Source organism: Arvicanthis niloticus, chromosome 13, assembly GCF_011762505.2.
Source record: "Arvicanthis niloticus isolate mArvNil1 chromosome 13, mArvNil1.pat.X, whole genome shotgun sequence".
Lineage (NCBI taxonomy): Eukaryota > Metazoa > Chordata > Mammalia > Rodentia > Muridae > Arvicanthis > Arvicanthis niloticus.
In genome coordinates this window covers 48,284,727-48,301,014 of record NC_047670.1, presented here as the reverse complement: position 1 = coordinate 48,301,014, position 16,288 = coordinate 48,284,727, and the positions used below count along the sequence as shown (strand labels likewise).

General features: G+C 45.0%; 1 protein-coding gene across 3 annotated transcripts in view; it reads left to right on the top strand.

Annotated features, from left to right (window-relative positions):
- Positions 1 to 16,288, top strand: part of Trappc9 (trafficking protein particle complex subunit 9) — a 458,815-nt gene that overhangs the window by 69,803 nt on the left and 372,724 nt on the right. For all 3 annotated transcript variants that reach the window (XM_076911449.1, XM_076911450.1, XM_076911451.1), the window contains one exon: positions 12,110 to 12,236. In XM_076911449.1, coding sequence (XP_076767564.1) covers positions 12,110 to 12,236 — 127 coding nt within the window. The remainder of the gene's footprint in view (positions 1 to 12,109; positions 12,237 to 16,288) is intronic.

Below are 16,288 nucleotides of genomic sequence, written 5' to 3'. Positions count from 1 at the left end.
GAGTCAATGTGAGGTTAGCCGGAGGGCTATCTGAGCAATGCAGATCGGCTCTGAAACACTATGGCCTTGTACTTTACCCCTAATAGGTATCAGTTTTCCCCACAATGGCTCATGGCTCTCTAGCTCAGAGACCTGCCCAGCTAAGGGTGTCACCACCGAGCTGGTCTGTGCAGGGTTTTCACAGGTGGGGACAGACGGGGAGCATTTATTTTTAGCTCTTCCTGACTCTCATCGTTATTAACCGACGGGTTTTCTTTTTCTTTTTTAGTGTGTGTATGTGTGTTGATGTCCATATGCTTGTGGAAATCCGAGGTCAACCTTGGGTGTCACTCCCCAGGAACCATCCACCCTGATTTTTGAGACAGAATCTCTCACTAATACCCGAGCCTTACCAATTAATCATTTTTTAAAAAAAATATTTGTTTTATTTTAAATTATGTGTTCTCAAGTGCAGTGCCTGCAGAGGCCAGAAGTGGGTTTGGATCCTGGAGCTAGAGTTGTGGTGGTTGTGAGCTGTCTGATGTGCATGCTGGGAATGAACTGGGTCCTCTTGAAGAGCAGATCTTCTCTCCAGCCCCGCAAATAGTCTTACTTTGCTGGTCAGTGAGCCCCTCAGGGGTCTGCTTGTTGGCCTCCCCAGCCCTTGGATTTCAGTTCTTATTTGTAAAGCTGCCCCTGCTGTTTATGTGGGTGCTGGGGATTGGACTCAGGTCCTTATGCCTGTGTGACAAGCACTTTACCAACTGAGCCATTTCCCCCAGACCTTACTTGTCTTCTCAGCACATATTTACTGTTCAGTGTGATGTAAGTCATCAGAATGTGGGCTCTGTATCAGTAAGGAGTAAGGAAAGTGAAGTTAAATTTAACGCAAAATCAAGAGGTGAGTCTTCACTTGGCATCATAGTTAGGAAACAATGAATGCAATAAGAAGAGGCTGTGTGGATGGGGGCTGTGTGGGCATTGTTTCTGTGGGCAGGGGCTGTGTGCATGGGGCAACCTAACACTGTGATCCCGGGTACAGGGTCAGGCATGGTTTTCTGGAGGGAGAGTGAAGGAGGAGTTCGTAGTGAGGCCCTGTCTCAAGTCTCCTTGTCTCCCACAGGTTCCCCCTTGTAGGAATGTGGGAATGGATCTATGATGACGTGCTCACTAACATATTGTATAGCTAGCTGTGTGAGACAAAGCATTTCATATTTAATGTAGAGTTGGGAATATGGTAATGTTGTATGTGAGCAATTCAGGATCTACTGCAGAAGTGTACTGAGCACCACAGAAGACTCTAACCTTGGAAAGTCACAACCGTGGCATTTTAGCTACTGCTTCTTCTGCTGTGATAGAATGCTCCAGCAATAGCCCAGAGAAAATGCGTTAAAAGTTTATCATCCATCAGTAGATGGAGATGTAGGCTGGCTAGGTTGTGCTGTACAAGGGCCTAGATTTTGAAGAGCCAGACCTCAGCCTCAGGCTTCTTGGGGCCAGGAAGACTGGGATTTGAATGTAGAGGTGACTTTCCTAAGTGGCCCCAGAGGTCCCAATTCCTGGTCCACTCTGCTGAGCTATAGCATGGTGCAACTGAGGCCAGGTAGTCCCTGCAGTTGAGAAGTGTCTGCTGGACAAGTTGCAGCTTGTGGCCTCCTTGTCCTCAAATCCCAAAGGCCCTCAGAAGCCGAATGCCCTCGGGGTGTGACTCAGGGACATCATTTTCAGTTCACCCGCATCACCTTGGGGAAGAAAACCAAGCAGCTGCAAGAGAAGTTTTGGTTCAAGAAACATCACAAAATTAGTTATACATCAAAGACAATGATTCGTTAGGAAAAAGCTTATTAAAAACGGTAATTATAGAAAAGGTCAATGGAGGCATAAATTAAAAACATCTTTGAAGATTTATGGCAGGGGTTTAAGAGTGGAGCTCCTGGTCTGCTCAAATTATACTTTGTGATTTAAAGCAAAAAATTTGCTCATGTTTTTGTGACATTAGATAGTGGTTCCTGACCTTCGAGGGCCAACTTCCAGCTGAAGGCTGTCCGTTGGTCTTCCAGCGTCTTACCTTGTCACCCTGTGTTTCTGGTTTCCGTCAGGGTATCATCATTTTCCTGTTCTTGGAAGCTTTTGAACTTCTTGGAATCACTTTGTCCTGTTCTTCTGGTCATTCTGACGCTGCAGCTACTGTCATTTGGGATGCCTCTTGCCCACTTTGTAGTCATAGTTCTAGGTCAGACATTGAGCCTTGTTACTTGGATTAGAGCAGAGGCCTTAATATCAGCTCCAGTCACCTGAATCTACTCCTTCTTGTCATTGTTCACAATAAAGCTGGGCCCTCTCCTTGACATGTGAGCCCAGCATGCTGTAGCAACTGCCCCTCACCTGTCCAGTGCCATCTCAAAGACATCATGATTGAGACCATCATCTTAGCTTGGTTTCCTGTGTTCCCAGCCATCCCTTGGCTACTGTATGTATCGTGGGCAGTCTTTGATTCTCAAAGCATGTTGTGTGGTTTGCATGCTGCTCCTATGGTAGTGGGCCCACCCTCGTCCTTCTCCCATTAAGAAGTCGATAGTGTCTTTCTCTCCATGTCCTTGTCATCATTTCGTTACATCCTATCTGATTTCCTCACAAAGTTTTGGGCTTTTGGGGGACACCATGCCTACTTTTCATCTTACCTCATCTGGCAGTGTTTTTACCCAGAAAGTGGCCAAGACGTATGGAACTAAGTTAACATCCTCCCTCCTCAAATTGTGTCTTAGACTGTATTAAGTGAGACTCCACCAGGCATGTAATGAGACAAAGGTGGCAGGACAGTGGCAGTTCTGGAAGAGCCCAAGTGGGACCTGCCTCAGATAGTGCTCAGCATTGATGGAGTGTTGAATGATGCAAGGGGTAGTTGGAAAGAAGGGAGTGTATGGCAAGCATTAGAAGAAGAGGTTGTGGTGGGAGCTGGAAGGCACTGGGAGAAGCGCTTTACGCCCTTCCTTCACAGACCAGCAATAGCTCTGGCTTTCCTTAGCCTTGCTTGCTCTAACAGAGACAGTGAACTTTCCTTTTTCTTTCTTTCTTTTTTTTTTTAAAGTATAAAGTGAAGTTTATTTGGGACATGAGAAGGGGTTCTGGGGAAGGGAGTAGAGGCAGAGAATGATGACAGAGAGGAAAGAGAAAGAAGGGGAAAGGCTGGTAGGCCAGGAACATGTGGAGAGGTGGGGGCAGGGATGGAGATAGAGAGGGAGGGAGAGAGAGAGCAAACTTTACCTTTGACAAAGTTTTGGAGATAGCTGGAGGAGACAGTGATGTGTACAGGGTGTTAAGCACAGAGCCTGGTATGGTGACAGGAGCAGGAAGCCAGAGGGATTACATCTCAACTGCACACAGGAAGCAGGAAACTGGGTGTGGGGCAAGGCTATGGAATCTACTTCCTCCAGCAAGGCTACACATCCTAGAACTTTCACAACTTCCCCAAATAGCCACATCTGGGACCAAGTGTTCAACCATGAGCCTGTGGGAAACACTCAAAGCACCACACGTGGCTTAAACATAGCATAACTGAAGTGTTCTGTGTTATTAAAAGCCTTTAATAATTGCTGCTGTACATGGCTGAGTCAGTTTACATTTTTGTCACATCACCATGGTTTTCCCTGACCAGCCTTTCACGGCAGATGTGCAGATTCCCGGTTATGTACTGAGCCTTTGTCAGGCATTTTCTACCTTCCCATGCTATATTAAAACCTCTGGAGAGCTGAAAAGTTTTCCTAGGTAGTAGTTTAAATGGATAATTATGTAATAAGCTGACAGCTTAACATAATTGCATTTCATTTTGATAGAATCTGTTTGTATACTTGAAAGGAACATAGAGGAATATTGAATCTCTCGGTACCTTGAATGATCGCTTATCAGGGACTCCAGCCTGTCGCCAAGTAGATAAGTGAGGAGCAGATGTAGGGAAGTGTCTGTGGGAGGCAGCTCACGTGGCCCCCTGCCTGTTTATCAGATCTCATCAGGATTTGGTTAGGAAAAGGCATGTTTCCTTGTTTTCCTGACAGGGCTTGGGCGCATCCCTGGCCATTGTATTATTAATCATTGTCATGGTGACAAGTGACTTTTTTCTAAAGGTGGCCTGTCCTGCTGCAGAAGGGAGAAAAGCTGAGTCCATTTTTCTTGTCGTGTAGGTTGTTTAAGTCAGGGCTGGTGGCATTTTCTTAAGCTGAGGCACAGGATTGTGGATTTAAGAACAACCTGGACTATGAGTGGGAGCTGATTTGAATTTCTCTCCTAAAAGTTTATTAATAATTTTACAAACCAGTTTTTACATTAATTAGTTAGCCAATCAATTATTTGTTTGCTTACATGCACATGCCTTCATGCCAAAGCATGTGTGAAGAAGTCAGAGGGCATCTTTGTGGAACCAGTTTTTTCTTTCACCACGTTGGCACAACCTAGACCATCAGGCTTGGTGGCAAGCATCTTAACTGACTTTGATGTTGAGCTCCTTCTTTTACAGTTCATTGATTATTTTCTCTGTACTTAGTTTGAGTATAATTTTATTTACTTCCTGAATTTTACAGTGGGTAGTTACATAGTTGACTTTGGGCTCATATTTTTTTCTAAGAACCATTTTAACATGTACTATTTAGTTAATTAAGAGATTTATAGTGTCTTGATGATATTCACTTAATTCTTCTCCACTCCTCTCCCGAACTCCTCCCAGATCCACCAGCTCCCCAACCCCCTAACTTCCTGTTGTTTTGTTCTTTTAAATCATCCACTGAGTTCAGTATTTACAGCCCATATACTCCTGGGTGGGGCCATCCGGTGGAAGTGTGGTCCACCTACTAAGGGCCAAATTCTTACAACTGACTCTCCCTTCCCCTGAAGCCCTCAGTTGACAGTAGCTCCTTGGGTGGGGATTCAGAAGGCCTTCCCAGAAGTTCTTCTAAATCATGCAATAAACACAGCTGCTTCGAGTTCATGAGCGAGTTCATGAGCGCAGTGTCGTGGCATGTCCAGAAGTCACCATTTTACTCTGGTCTTCCGTGACTCCTGACCCTTACAGTCTTTCCACTCCTCTTCTGCGATGGCACTTGAGCCTCGGTGTGTGCAGGTGTAACATAGACATCCTGTTTGTGGCTGAGCAAAATCCACTGACCCTTATTCTCTGCACTTTGATAAGTTGTGAGTTTCTGCATCAACTATCATTTACTGCATAGCAAAGCTTCTCTTATGATGCCTGTGGTAGTTTGAATAAGAAATGACCCTCATTGGGGTTGGGGATTTAGCTCAGTGGTAGAGCCCTGGGTTCAGGCCTGGGTTCCATCCTCAGCTCTGGAAAAAAAAAAAAAAAAAAAAAAAAAGAATGACCCTCATAGGCTCCTATATTAGAATGCTTAGTCATCCAAGAGTAGTACTATTTGAGAAGGACTGGGAGGTGTGGCCCTGTTGGAGTAGGTGTAACCTTGTTAGAAGAAGTGTGTCACTGGGGGTGGGCCTTAAGGTTTCAAAATCCCATATCAGGTCCAGTGTCTCTCTCCCTACAGATCAGAAACTAGCTCTCAGCTACTACTCCTGTCCCTGCCTGCATGCTGCCATGTTTCCTGCCATGACAAAGGTGAACTAAACCTCTGGAGCTATAAGCAAGCGTCCAATTAGATGCTTTCCTTCATAAGAGCTGCATTGGTCATGGTGTCTCTTCACAGCAGTAGAGCAGTGACTAAGACAAAGGCTGCATACTGCATTAATCTTGTTATACAGATAAAGATTTAGAAGGCAGTTTGATATCATGTTTATTCAGCACAATAATAGTAGGTTCACACTGGGGCCTGTGAACTCTCCAGCCATGGGTTCTTGGCCAGATTTACAATGCCATCCATGTTTCCTCCTGTGGAGTTTCAATTTAACTAGAAAGTGTTAAGTTACCCCCATAGCATTCTTGCCATTATGGTATCCATGGGAATACCTTTTCACTTGGGTCATTATTGTAGCTCACAGGTCCATAGTGGGCAAGCTTATGGATGACTTTGTTCCCCAGCAGCCTACATAGCACCATCTAGTCCTATGGAAGTTAGTCAGTAGTAAAGAAACTTCCTGGTCAGTACAAATTTGATTTCTCGTCCTGTGACCAGAGTGTGTACTGTCCTGGACAGTTAGGTCTTACTTTCAAATTCTGGTGGGTAGCCAGGAACAATGATGATAGCTTGTATTGTTTTGGGAGTCTCTGAGATACTCTTGACCAATAACTTGAGGAGAAGTAACTCACCCTCACACTAGGCACTGGAACTTTTGTTTATCAAGCTCTGTCTTTTAGAAGGAGCATGTTCCCCTATGTATGGTAACTCCAGTTAAACTCTTTACATTATCTATTCATTCATCCACCTACCTATCCACCTTCCTTCCACCCATCCATCCACCCATCCATCCACCTACCTACCTTCCATCTATCCATTCATCCATCTATCCGTCCATCTGTCTGTCTATTCATCCATCCATCCATCCATCCATCCACCCACACACCCACCCACCCATCCACCCATCCAACTTCCATCCATCCATCCATCCATCCATCCATCCATCCATCCATCCATCCATCTATCCATTCATCCATCCATCTATCCGTCCATCTGTCTGTCTATTCATCCATCCATCCATCCATCCATCCACTCACACACCCACCTACTCATCCAACTTCCATCCATCCATCCATCCATCCATTCATCCACAAACCTCTTAAAATGTCACGTGTCCTAGCTTTCTAAACTGCCTAAGTGTTAGTTTTGCTTTGCCACTCCCTCCTTTGTCTTCTGTTTTCATCCCCCCAACCTTCCCTCCTCATTATTCCCCTTCCCTTCCATACCATCTTCTGCTGTACCTTCCCTTTTCAGATCTGCCCTTCCCCCTCTCCACCAATAGTCTCTTTCTAGTTTCCTGGCTTCTACAGGTTGAATGCTAAGAGCCACATATGAGTGAGAGCATGTGACTGTTGTGGTTCATCCGGTCAGAATTACCTTGCTCAGTATACTGTCTTCCAGTTCCATCCATTTACCTGCAGATTTCACAATTTTATTTTTCTTTATTAGTGAATGCAATTCTGTTGTATAATAGATACTGCACATGATAGATTGATTTCTGTTTTTTGAGGAACTGCCACTCCAGTTTCTATGGCAAGTGCACTGATTTGTACTCCCAACAGCGTAGCACACCAGGGTTCCTTGTTCCCTGAAAACCTCTACAGCATTTGATGTCTTTTGTTTTCTTAACCCTGACCATTCTAATTGTGGTTAAGATGAAATCTCAAAGTACTTTTAATTTGCATCCCCCACCCCCCATGGCTAGGGATGGTGAATACTTTAAAAAATATTTTTTTAGCCATTTGTATTTCCTTTTCTGAGGACTGTCTGTTTAGTTCCACAGCCCACTGTTTAATTGGGTGGTTTGTTTTCTTGTTTAGCTTTTAGTTCCTTGTACAGTCTAGGCACTAATCCTCTGTTGGTGTACAGCTGGCAGAGCTTTTCCTACTTTCTAGTCCGCCTCTTCAGTTGATGAAGTTTCCTTTGCAGCACAGCCTTTAATTGAGTCCTACTTGTGGATTGTGGAGGTCTAATCAGAAAGCCCTTACCTGAGCATATATCCTGAAGTATATACTCCCTATGAGCTCTTCTAGAAGTTTCAGAGTTTCAGGTCTAATATTGAGATCGTGATCCATTTGCAATTGATTTGTGTGCAGAGGAGAGAGAAGAACCAAGTTTCATTCTTGTTCACATAGATACCCAGTTTTCTAACACTATTTGATAAAGTACGTGTGTTTATGCGTGTCTTTCTCCAATGTGTAATTGACTATGCAATTTCCTCTGCATAGGAGATGCTTCCAGCCATCTCGTATTTTACATGGTGTGTGTCTTAGTCACTGTTTTATTGCTGTGAAGAGACACCACGACTGAGGCGACTTTTAGAAAAGAAAGCATTTGATTGGAGGCTTGCTTACAGTTTGAAAGGGGTATAGTCCATGATTATCATGATGGGAAGCAGACAAGTGTGGTGCTGGTGAAGTAGCTGAGGACTTTACATACTGACCCACAGGCAGTAGGCAGAGAAAGAGATAGAGATAGAAATAGAGAAAGAGAGACAGAGAGAGAGAGACAGAGAGAGAGAGAGACAGAGAGAGAGAGACAGAGATAGAGAGAGACAGAGGCAGAGAGAGACAGAAAGACAGAGAGACAGAGAGAGAGAGAGAGAGAGAGAAAGACAGAGAGAGAGAGACAGAGAGAGAGAGAGAGAGAGAGAGAGAGAGAGAGAGAGAGAGAGAGAGCAAGCGAGCCTGGCATGATCTTTGAAACCTCAAAACTCCCATTGACACATCTCTTCCAACAAGGCCACACCTACTTCAAGAAGGCTATAGCTCCCAATCCTTCCAAAACAGTTCCACCAACTGGGGCACAAGTATTCAAATATATGAGCCTATGGTGGCCATTCCTGTTCAAACCATCACAATGTATTTTTGTTACACCCTGAGAAGCGTCTGGATTCTCCAGTGGCTGTAGTGGTCCATAAATGTCAGTTCAGAGAAGATGTTTTCTGCTTCTACAACCTCTTCTATATTCTTAGTGATTTTAATTATTTTAACAAAGAGATGATAAAACTGCAAACTTTAGGACAATTATGAAATGTCCCCTTTTTATTTTTTATTGTGTGCATTTGAGGCTTATAACAGGCGCTAAGGATGCTATAGGCAGTAAAATGGTTACAGTAGTCAAGCAGATGAATATATCTGCCAGTTTATGTGCTGACTTTTCTTGAGACAGAACAGTTAAAACAAGCTTAATGAAAAGTCTCTAATACAAGATTTTAATTCCTCCACCTGGGTGCCACGGCTCTGCAGACTGTTTATTATGCTTGCATCCTTTGACCCTCGTTCCCTCCCCAGCCCAAGGAGTCGTTCTTTTCCCTTTGATTATGTAGCATTTCCCTTCTGATTCTGTCTTGTTTCCCTCAGCAGAGTGTCTGGGTCCATCCATATTTGGAAGATGTCAGGTTGTTTTTTTAAAAGCCAAATATTATTCCAATGTGCTCTTATTATTCATTTATTTGCTTATTTATATAGTGTATGTGGTATCTGTATGAATACATGCACATGTGTGTGCCTAGTGTGTGTGGTGTATGTGGTGTATGTGGATACATTCACATGTGTGTGTGTACAGAGGCTAAAGGGTGATGTTGTTTTCACCATATTTATTTTTTGGGGTTGGACATCTCATGGAGTCTGGGGTTGTTTGACTGGCTAGGATCCTCTCCCAGGGATCCTCCTAGCTCCATCTCCCTGGTGCCAGGACTACTGGTGTACTCTGCCATTCCTGTTTTGTTTTGTTTTGTTTTGTTTTTTTTTTTTTAAATTTTAAAGACTTTGCTTGTATTTATATGTGCATCTGTGTATGTCATGTGTGTCATGGCCCATGTACAGGCCAGAAGAGGACATTGGATTCTCTGTAGTTACAAGTGGTGTGGAACAGCTGACATGGGTGTTAGGAATCTGAATCCTGGTCTTCATGGCACCTCCCCACTCCCTGTCATCCACACTCCCTCCTCAGCATGCCTTTTATGCACTCCACATTGTCCATACCTACAGTTCCCACCAGCAGGTCTTTAGGTTGTTTGCATCTCCTGAGTAGGTGCTGATGTCATCTCTGAGGGTTGTCTGCCCAGGGGAGGGTCTCATGTGGATATGACTGCGGTTTCTTTAAGAGGCACCAAGTCCTTTTATGTGTTACCATGTCTGTCTGGAAGCTGCCCAGTGGTCCATAAACTGTTTACCATCAAAAATTTGGCAATCATATCTTCTCCCCTGTGAGGAATATTATAATAGGTGACAGCTAGTTTTCATAAAAAAAAGGTTCTTTTGTCTGTATGAATTCTTTAATTTCTGGGGTGGAAAAATAGCTCTTAAGGGCAATGGGTACTAAGTTGACTGGCATCATTGTTGAAATTCCTGATCAAAACAAAAGGAGATATGTTGGTTTTGAGTCAGAGAAATGAAGGCATTATGAGCCTCATCTTGGGCTGTGGGAGAGTTAGGACTTATCATGATTTCCCGAAGCCTGGCCAGGATGCCACTAGCATCCTGGCAGATGCCAGGGGCCATCAGGGCTTTGAGGTCTCCTCCCCATGTTGTAGTCTCATAGGGTACCTATGGTGAGGTCTCACCTATTGGCTCCTCTGTGGGACTTGAGAAGACCATCTCCTTTCCCCAGGTTCTTCAGACTTGACACCTCCCCAAAGGGATTTCTGGCATGACTGTATTTCATATGATTTCCCACACATGAGTTACAGGAGACGCAGCATAGCAGTGGCTAAAAAGGGAACTGTGTCACAGGGTGTCACCAGGCTCTGAAAGAGAGCAGTGCTCTATTATAGCCAGGGGAACCCATGAATATTGGGATCCCCTTTAGAAAGGCCCCTATAGGAAAATGTTGACCTGAAGCAAGTACAGGCTCAGTGAATGACACAGCCTAGCACGCCAAGGGAAGGGCCATCGATAGCACACATACGTGCTGTCATGTGCTGGGACCTCTTGGGCATCAAAGAAAGGCTTTTCCTTCTCTACTTGAAAAACATTTGCCCAGAGTGGCACGGGGCTGGTTGGTACCGACAAGCCTGGCACAGGGCAAATGAAGTGATCTGCTTGGTGCCCTTGAGCCTTTTGCAAGACTGTAAGTTGAAGGTTATTTAATCATTTAAAGAATTTTTTATTTTTTTAAACTTTTATATCTGTTTCTGACTCTGTGTGTCAGTGGAATCCAAAAGAGGGTGTTGGGTCCTTTGGAGCTGGAGTTACAGGTGTGAGCCACCTGCTGTGGATGCTGGGAACTAAATTTGGGTCTTCTGGGAGAGCAGCAAGTGCTATTGAACACTGTGCCATCTCACCAGCCCTACAGACTTTTTTCCCTTTGAGGATGAAGTCAGACATGATCCTTCCCATGTCTGCTTTCCACAGAGAGCATCTAGATGGGGTTATAGCAACAGGGGAGTCCTTGCCTGGACTTTTAGGACTTGTGGGCTCCAGCCTGAGTGGCACAATCTCTGCCCATCACCTTGGGTTTCTCCATGTGTAGTTCAATGACAGTGATGATGAAGGCATGCCCAGTGCTGGTGTTTGCAGGCTGCTGCTAGACAGTGTGTCATTTTGTCCCTGGAGATTGCACACTTTTGTAAAAAGGAGCCATTGCTTCTACTTTAAGACAGTTAGGCTCTGAAGGAGGCGTGCTTCCTGACAAAGTTGCATAGTGCCTGAGCAAAGCCCAGTTCTTGACTTGAACCCAGGTCCCATTGGGCTATCCTTTCTGATTGACTTTCTCTGGTATTCCCCCACCCCCACCCCCTCTCTGGTATTTTTAAGAGAAAAGACTTTCCATAATGAGCTTCTTTGTCCCCCATCCCTCTTCTCCAAAGTCTTTAAAAGACTGTAGTGACTAATGGTAGGTGTAGGGTCAAATGCAGGACCTTTGACAAACTGCTTTCTCCTCTTGTCAGACTTCATATGCAATATTGGGAGGGACCATCTGTGCTCCATTTGAGAGTCCTTTGTGGCTAATATCCAAGCATTGTTACCACCACCTGTGTCCTCTTTTCTTTCCCCAGTGACAAGGGATGTGTGTGTGTGTGTGTGTGTGTGTGTGTGTGTGTGTGTGTGTATCAGTGGTTGGGACAAACAGGTTTACCTTGCAAAGCTCACTAGCAGAATCAGAGACATTGATTTGTGGCTAGTTGCTTTTATGTCTGTCAAATGGACAAGCTGCAGGTCCTGGGAAGACTAATCCTTTCATGATGCTTGGTGCTTAGTGATTGCTGAGAAGTACTGTTCAAAATGTAATGTGCTTTGATCCCACCCATTGGCTTTATGGTGCAGGTATTTCCCTGGTGCTCGATGCATCCTAGAGGGTCATAGCACAGTCCCCTCCATATCCACAGGACCTTCAAGGCGGCTGCTGAAGTCTCTCAAGGAACCGTCACCGCTCTTTCACCTCTCATGGGAGCCTCCCTTATGGACTGGACTGGCTCGCTCCAGATCAAGCGAAACAATGGCCACCCACTTCTACTTTGTCTACTGAGCCCACATTCTCTTTTGTTTTATCCTCAGAAAAGAAAGATGTGACTCAAAGCCTGGAGAACTATACCGCCAAGTGTCCCGGGACGATGGAGCCCATCACGCTTCCAGATGGCCTCACCCTGCCTCCTGTGCCCTTTACCAAGCTGCCCATTGTCAGGTGAGGCAGTAGGTAGGGTGTGGGGCAAGCTTTCAAGTTGATTCACATTCAGGGGCCTTCAGAAGAGTCCTGCTGTTGGCTTCATTTTTAAAAAGTTTATTTTTGAGAATTCCATACATATATGCAATGAAATATGAAATATCTACCCCCACCTCCATTTTCCTTTCCAACTCTCCCCATATCCCTCTCAACCCCTACCCTCACCCCCATTTTTATGGCTTATAACCTATTTAAGATTGACCTCAGGTCTCAGTGACAGTAGCTTATCTAACTGAGAGCAGCGGTGTTCTGTGGCTGCCGAGTTCCATGACCATTGTGTGGACAGATGGCACCTTGCTGATTTCTAGTCCAGGATGGAAAGAACTCGGACCTGGCCATCTCCTGCTCACAGGTGTGGGCTGACTTCCTCCTACTATTTGGGAACAGAGGCCTTTCTCTCCTCTCAGTGTCTTTGCTGCAGTCAGGAGCCCTCAGTCTTGAGATATCCCGACCGTGGAGCACTGCAGCAGCGTGAACCTGGTCTTATGGGTCCTTCACCGCACACATATCTCATGGGACAACTTGCAAATCTCAGAAAGCTTTGTTAGAAGGCTGAAAAGAGGCAGTTGCAGCTTTGCATTTTGCTGTGGAGCAGAAGTGTGCAGTTCTAGGGTCCCCCTCTGTGGGCACACCTTTCATCTGTTGCTATATGCAACCCTGTGGTGTTCTAGGAGTACGTCACTCGGCCCTCTCTGTGTGTTACTGATATGAGACGTCAGGGAAGCTCCACATGAATTTTGCTTCTACCTCCTGAGTGGTAGAGTTACAAGTTAACTTTCTAGCCGGGTGTGGTGGAATACACCTTTAATCCCAACACTCAGGAGGCAGAGATGGGGGAAATCCCTGAGTTCAAGGCCAGCCTGGTCTACATAGTGAGTTCCAGGACAGCCAGGACTATATAGAGAAACCCTATCTTGAAAATCTAAAACAAAACAAAACAGCAACAGAAATCCAATCAACAACTTAATTTCTTTTTTGTGTTATTGGGGTCAAATTCAGAACCTTTCACATTGCTAGACCATTGGTTGGTTACTGAGTTTTACTCTCAACAGAAGACAATAAGCAGGCTCTGGGGCTTCCTTAGGCCAGATTCTTACCACCTAATGGCACTCTGTTTTTGCTAGAAGTGTAGGGCATACTCTGTTCCTCTCTAGGACATGTTGTTTTTAATCTTTGACAGGAGTTAGAAAGAAAAGGGTCTATTCTGGGCGGTTCTGTGAGTAAGATTTAAAGTGGACTATGTTTGATTTGAGATTGAGGGAATAATTCAGTTTTTGAATTTAAAGGCTAGAAAAGCCTTTCTTAATAATTCTGTATTTGCATCGTGGCTCGGGTCATTTTTAAATTGAGAAAGTCTTGCATAATAGAACATTCTGGGCTTCCAGTGTTGTACCTGGGTGTTTCAGTGCTCAGTCCTCTTGTGGGATGCTGGAGGGCAAAGAGAACTGCCTCACAGATCCTAGGACAGACTGCAGTGCACCATGGGAGCTTTGTAGCTGGAGCTGGCACTCCTGGGTCTGTTCTGCCTCCAAGAGAATGTGCCTCTGGGCCGCCTTCTCCTCATCTGAAGTATGCTTAAAGCTCTTTTTTGCTCACTGGTCTGGTTCTGCCTGAGCTGAACTTGTGGAAAATACTTGTGGAAGCTCAACACTGCCTGGTACCCAGCACCCAGCACACAGTGCCTGTCACCTTGTAGCTACTCAGAAAACCTTCATTTTCTCACCAAGAGTATTTTTAACCTTATATTTGGAAATAGCAGCTTGCCTGAAAATACTGGGATGTTATGTTTTCATCCAGTTGTTTAAAGATAGATTGGATGAGGACAGTAGTTACCACAATTCCAGGGTGAGCTTGCTGGGATGACCACATTTGCCACCATGCCTCTGTGACCCACTGGCATGCTCTCCTGTGTCCACCTATACCCAGCCTCCTGGTACCATTGCTCTTGCTTCATGTGGCCATGGGGAGTTCTCTAAAGTTTGGCTTCATGTATTACTTGCTGTTCCTCTGTGATGCATGAATCTGGGCTTCCATATATGACATACAGGTGAGGAGGTAAGGCTTTTTACCTGTCAGAGCCCCCTAGAGGAGTCTTACTAGAGGCAGGCACTGACTGGGATGTATGCCTTCTTCTTGGACTTGGGGCATTTTCTGCCACAGTGGCCAGGTGACTGTTCATAACAGTGAGCAGGTTTTTTTTTTTTTTCCTGAATAATTTTCCTGAGCAGATAAAATCAAATTATATTACATTTACCTGCTTGCCAGTAAGATTTTGGTGCTGTTCTCCTGAGTCTGTCCGTCCGTCCGTCCGTCCATCCATCCATCCATCCATCCATCCATCCATCCATCCATCCACTTATACTTCCACCTACCTACCCAGTTCATCTGTCTACCCATCCACTCATTCATCCATCTGCTCACTTACCCACACACCCACTAACCTACTCACTAGCCCATCAGCTCACCCACTTATCCATTCACTTACCTATACACCCATTCATCTACTCATCCATCAGTCTACTTACCCATCAGTATGGATCCAGGACCTCTCTTACATTTCATAATAGAATATATTTTATCCTTGTCCTGATGTTCAGACTATGGTGTAGTTCTTGGAGCCACTTCAGACTGTGCCCCTCATTCATGGGTACTCCAGGGAATGAAAAGCAGTATAGTTCTTGGTCACCCAGATGCTCAGCCACACAGTTGAGGACACTGAGAATGACAGATGTCTTGTTGATGCATCAAGTGTTCCTTCATGACTGACTCCTTCCATGAGTGTGGTCTTGCAGGAATTAGACAACAGACTCCAGAGCTGTGTTCTCAGGCCTCAACACAAATGGGGGACCCATCTTACTGGTACTATTTGTACCTGTACCTGGCCCATGGCAGTTGCCCTTGCTTCTTTTTCTGTTGCTATACTGAGATACCTGGAGCAAACAATTTTAAGGGAGAAAAGGGTCATTTGGCTTCAACTTCATGTTGTAATCCATTGTTTGCCATTTTCAGGTTACAGTCCATCATTTTGGGAAAGTTGAGGCAAGAACTTGAAGCATCTGGTTATATTTAGAGTCAAGAGTAGAGAGAGTGAATGCTTGCCTGCTGTTCAAGTTGGGTTTTCTATTCTTAGACCACTCAGGACCCAAGTTCAGGGAATGGTGCTGTCCTCTTCTAGACTGGCTCTTCCCAAGTTAACTAATATAAAGACAGTTCTCCACAGACATGCTCACAGTACAACCTGTTCTAGACAAATCTTCATCAGGATCCTTTTTTCCAGAAATCTGTGTACAGTCATAAACAGTCCCCATAAGAGTTGTCACTTCTGAAAACCCTGGTCCCCTTGATGACATCCCCATCTCCACTCCATGAAAAGCCAGTGCCAAAGCTGTGCACTGGGCCAACATTTCCAAAGAAATGAGCTGGGGGCTACTAGGACATATGAAACATGAGTCAGTTTTCTGTCACTATGACAAAGTACCTGAGACAAAGCATTTAAATTAGAAAAGGTTTATTCTGCTTCATTGTTTCAGGTTTTGGCTTATGGTCCCTTAGCTCTGTGTCTAACAGTGCAGCATAGCAGAGGCATGTGGGGAAGAAAGTGGCTCACCTGGCAGCTGGGAGGCAGAGAGAGAGGTGGGGTGGGGGGACAGGGTCTTGGGACAATATATAGACTTTAGGACATAGCCCTTTGGGCTTTTGTCCTCTAGGTTCCAGCTCCTATCAGTCCATTCCACTGTGAACTCATTAGTAGATTAACACAGCAGTGAACAAGTGTGGATTTTATCCTGCAGCCTCTCAACATGGCAGCGGGGCCAAGTCTTCAGCGTAGGAGCCTTTGCATGCTCCCTGTTGGACCCGTAATAAACTCCACATCCAGGCAGACGTCATCAGTTTAGTATTGAACACTTCAGGGGAAGGGAAGTGAAAGTGACCTCCTGAGTTGGGGAGGAGCTTAGTGGTGTGAATATTGAGGACCACAGCTCCCTGCTCTGGAATACTGCTGCGTGGTAGGT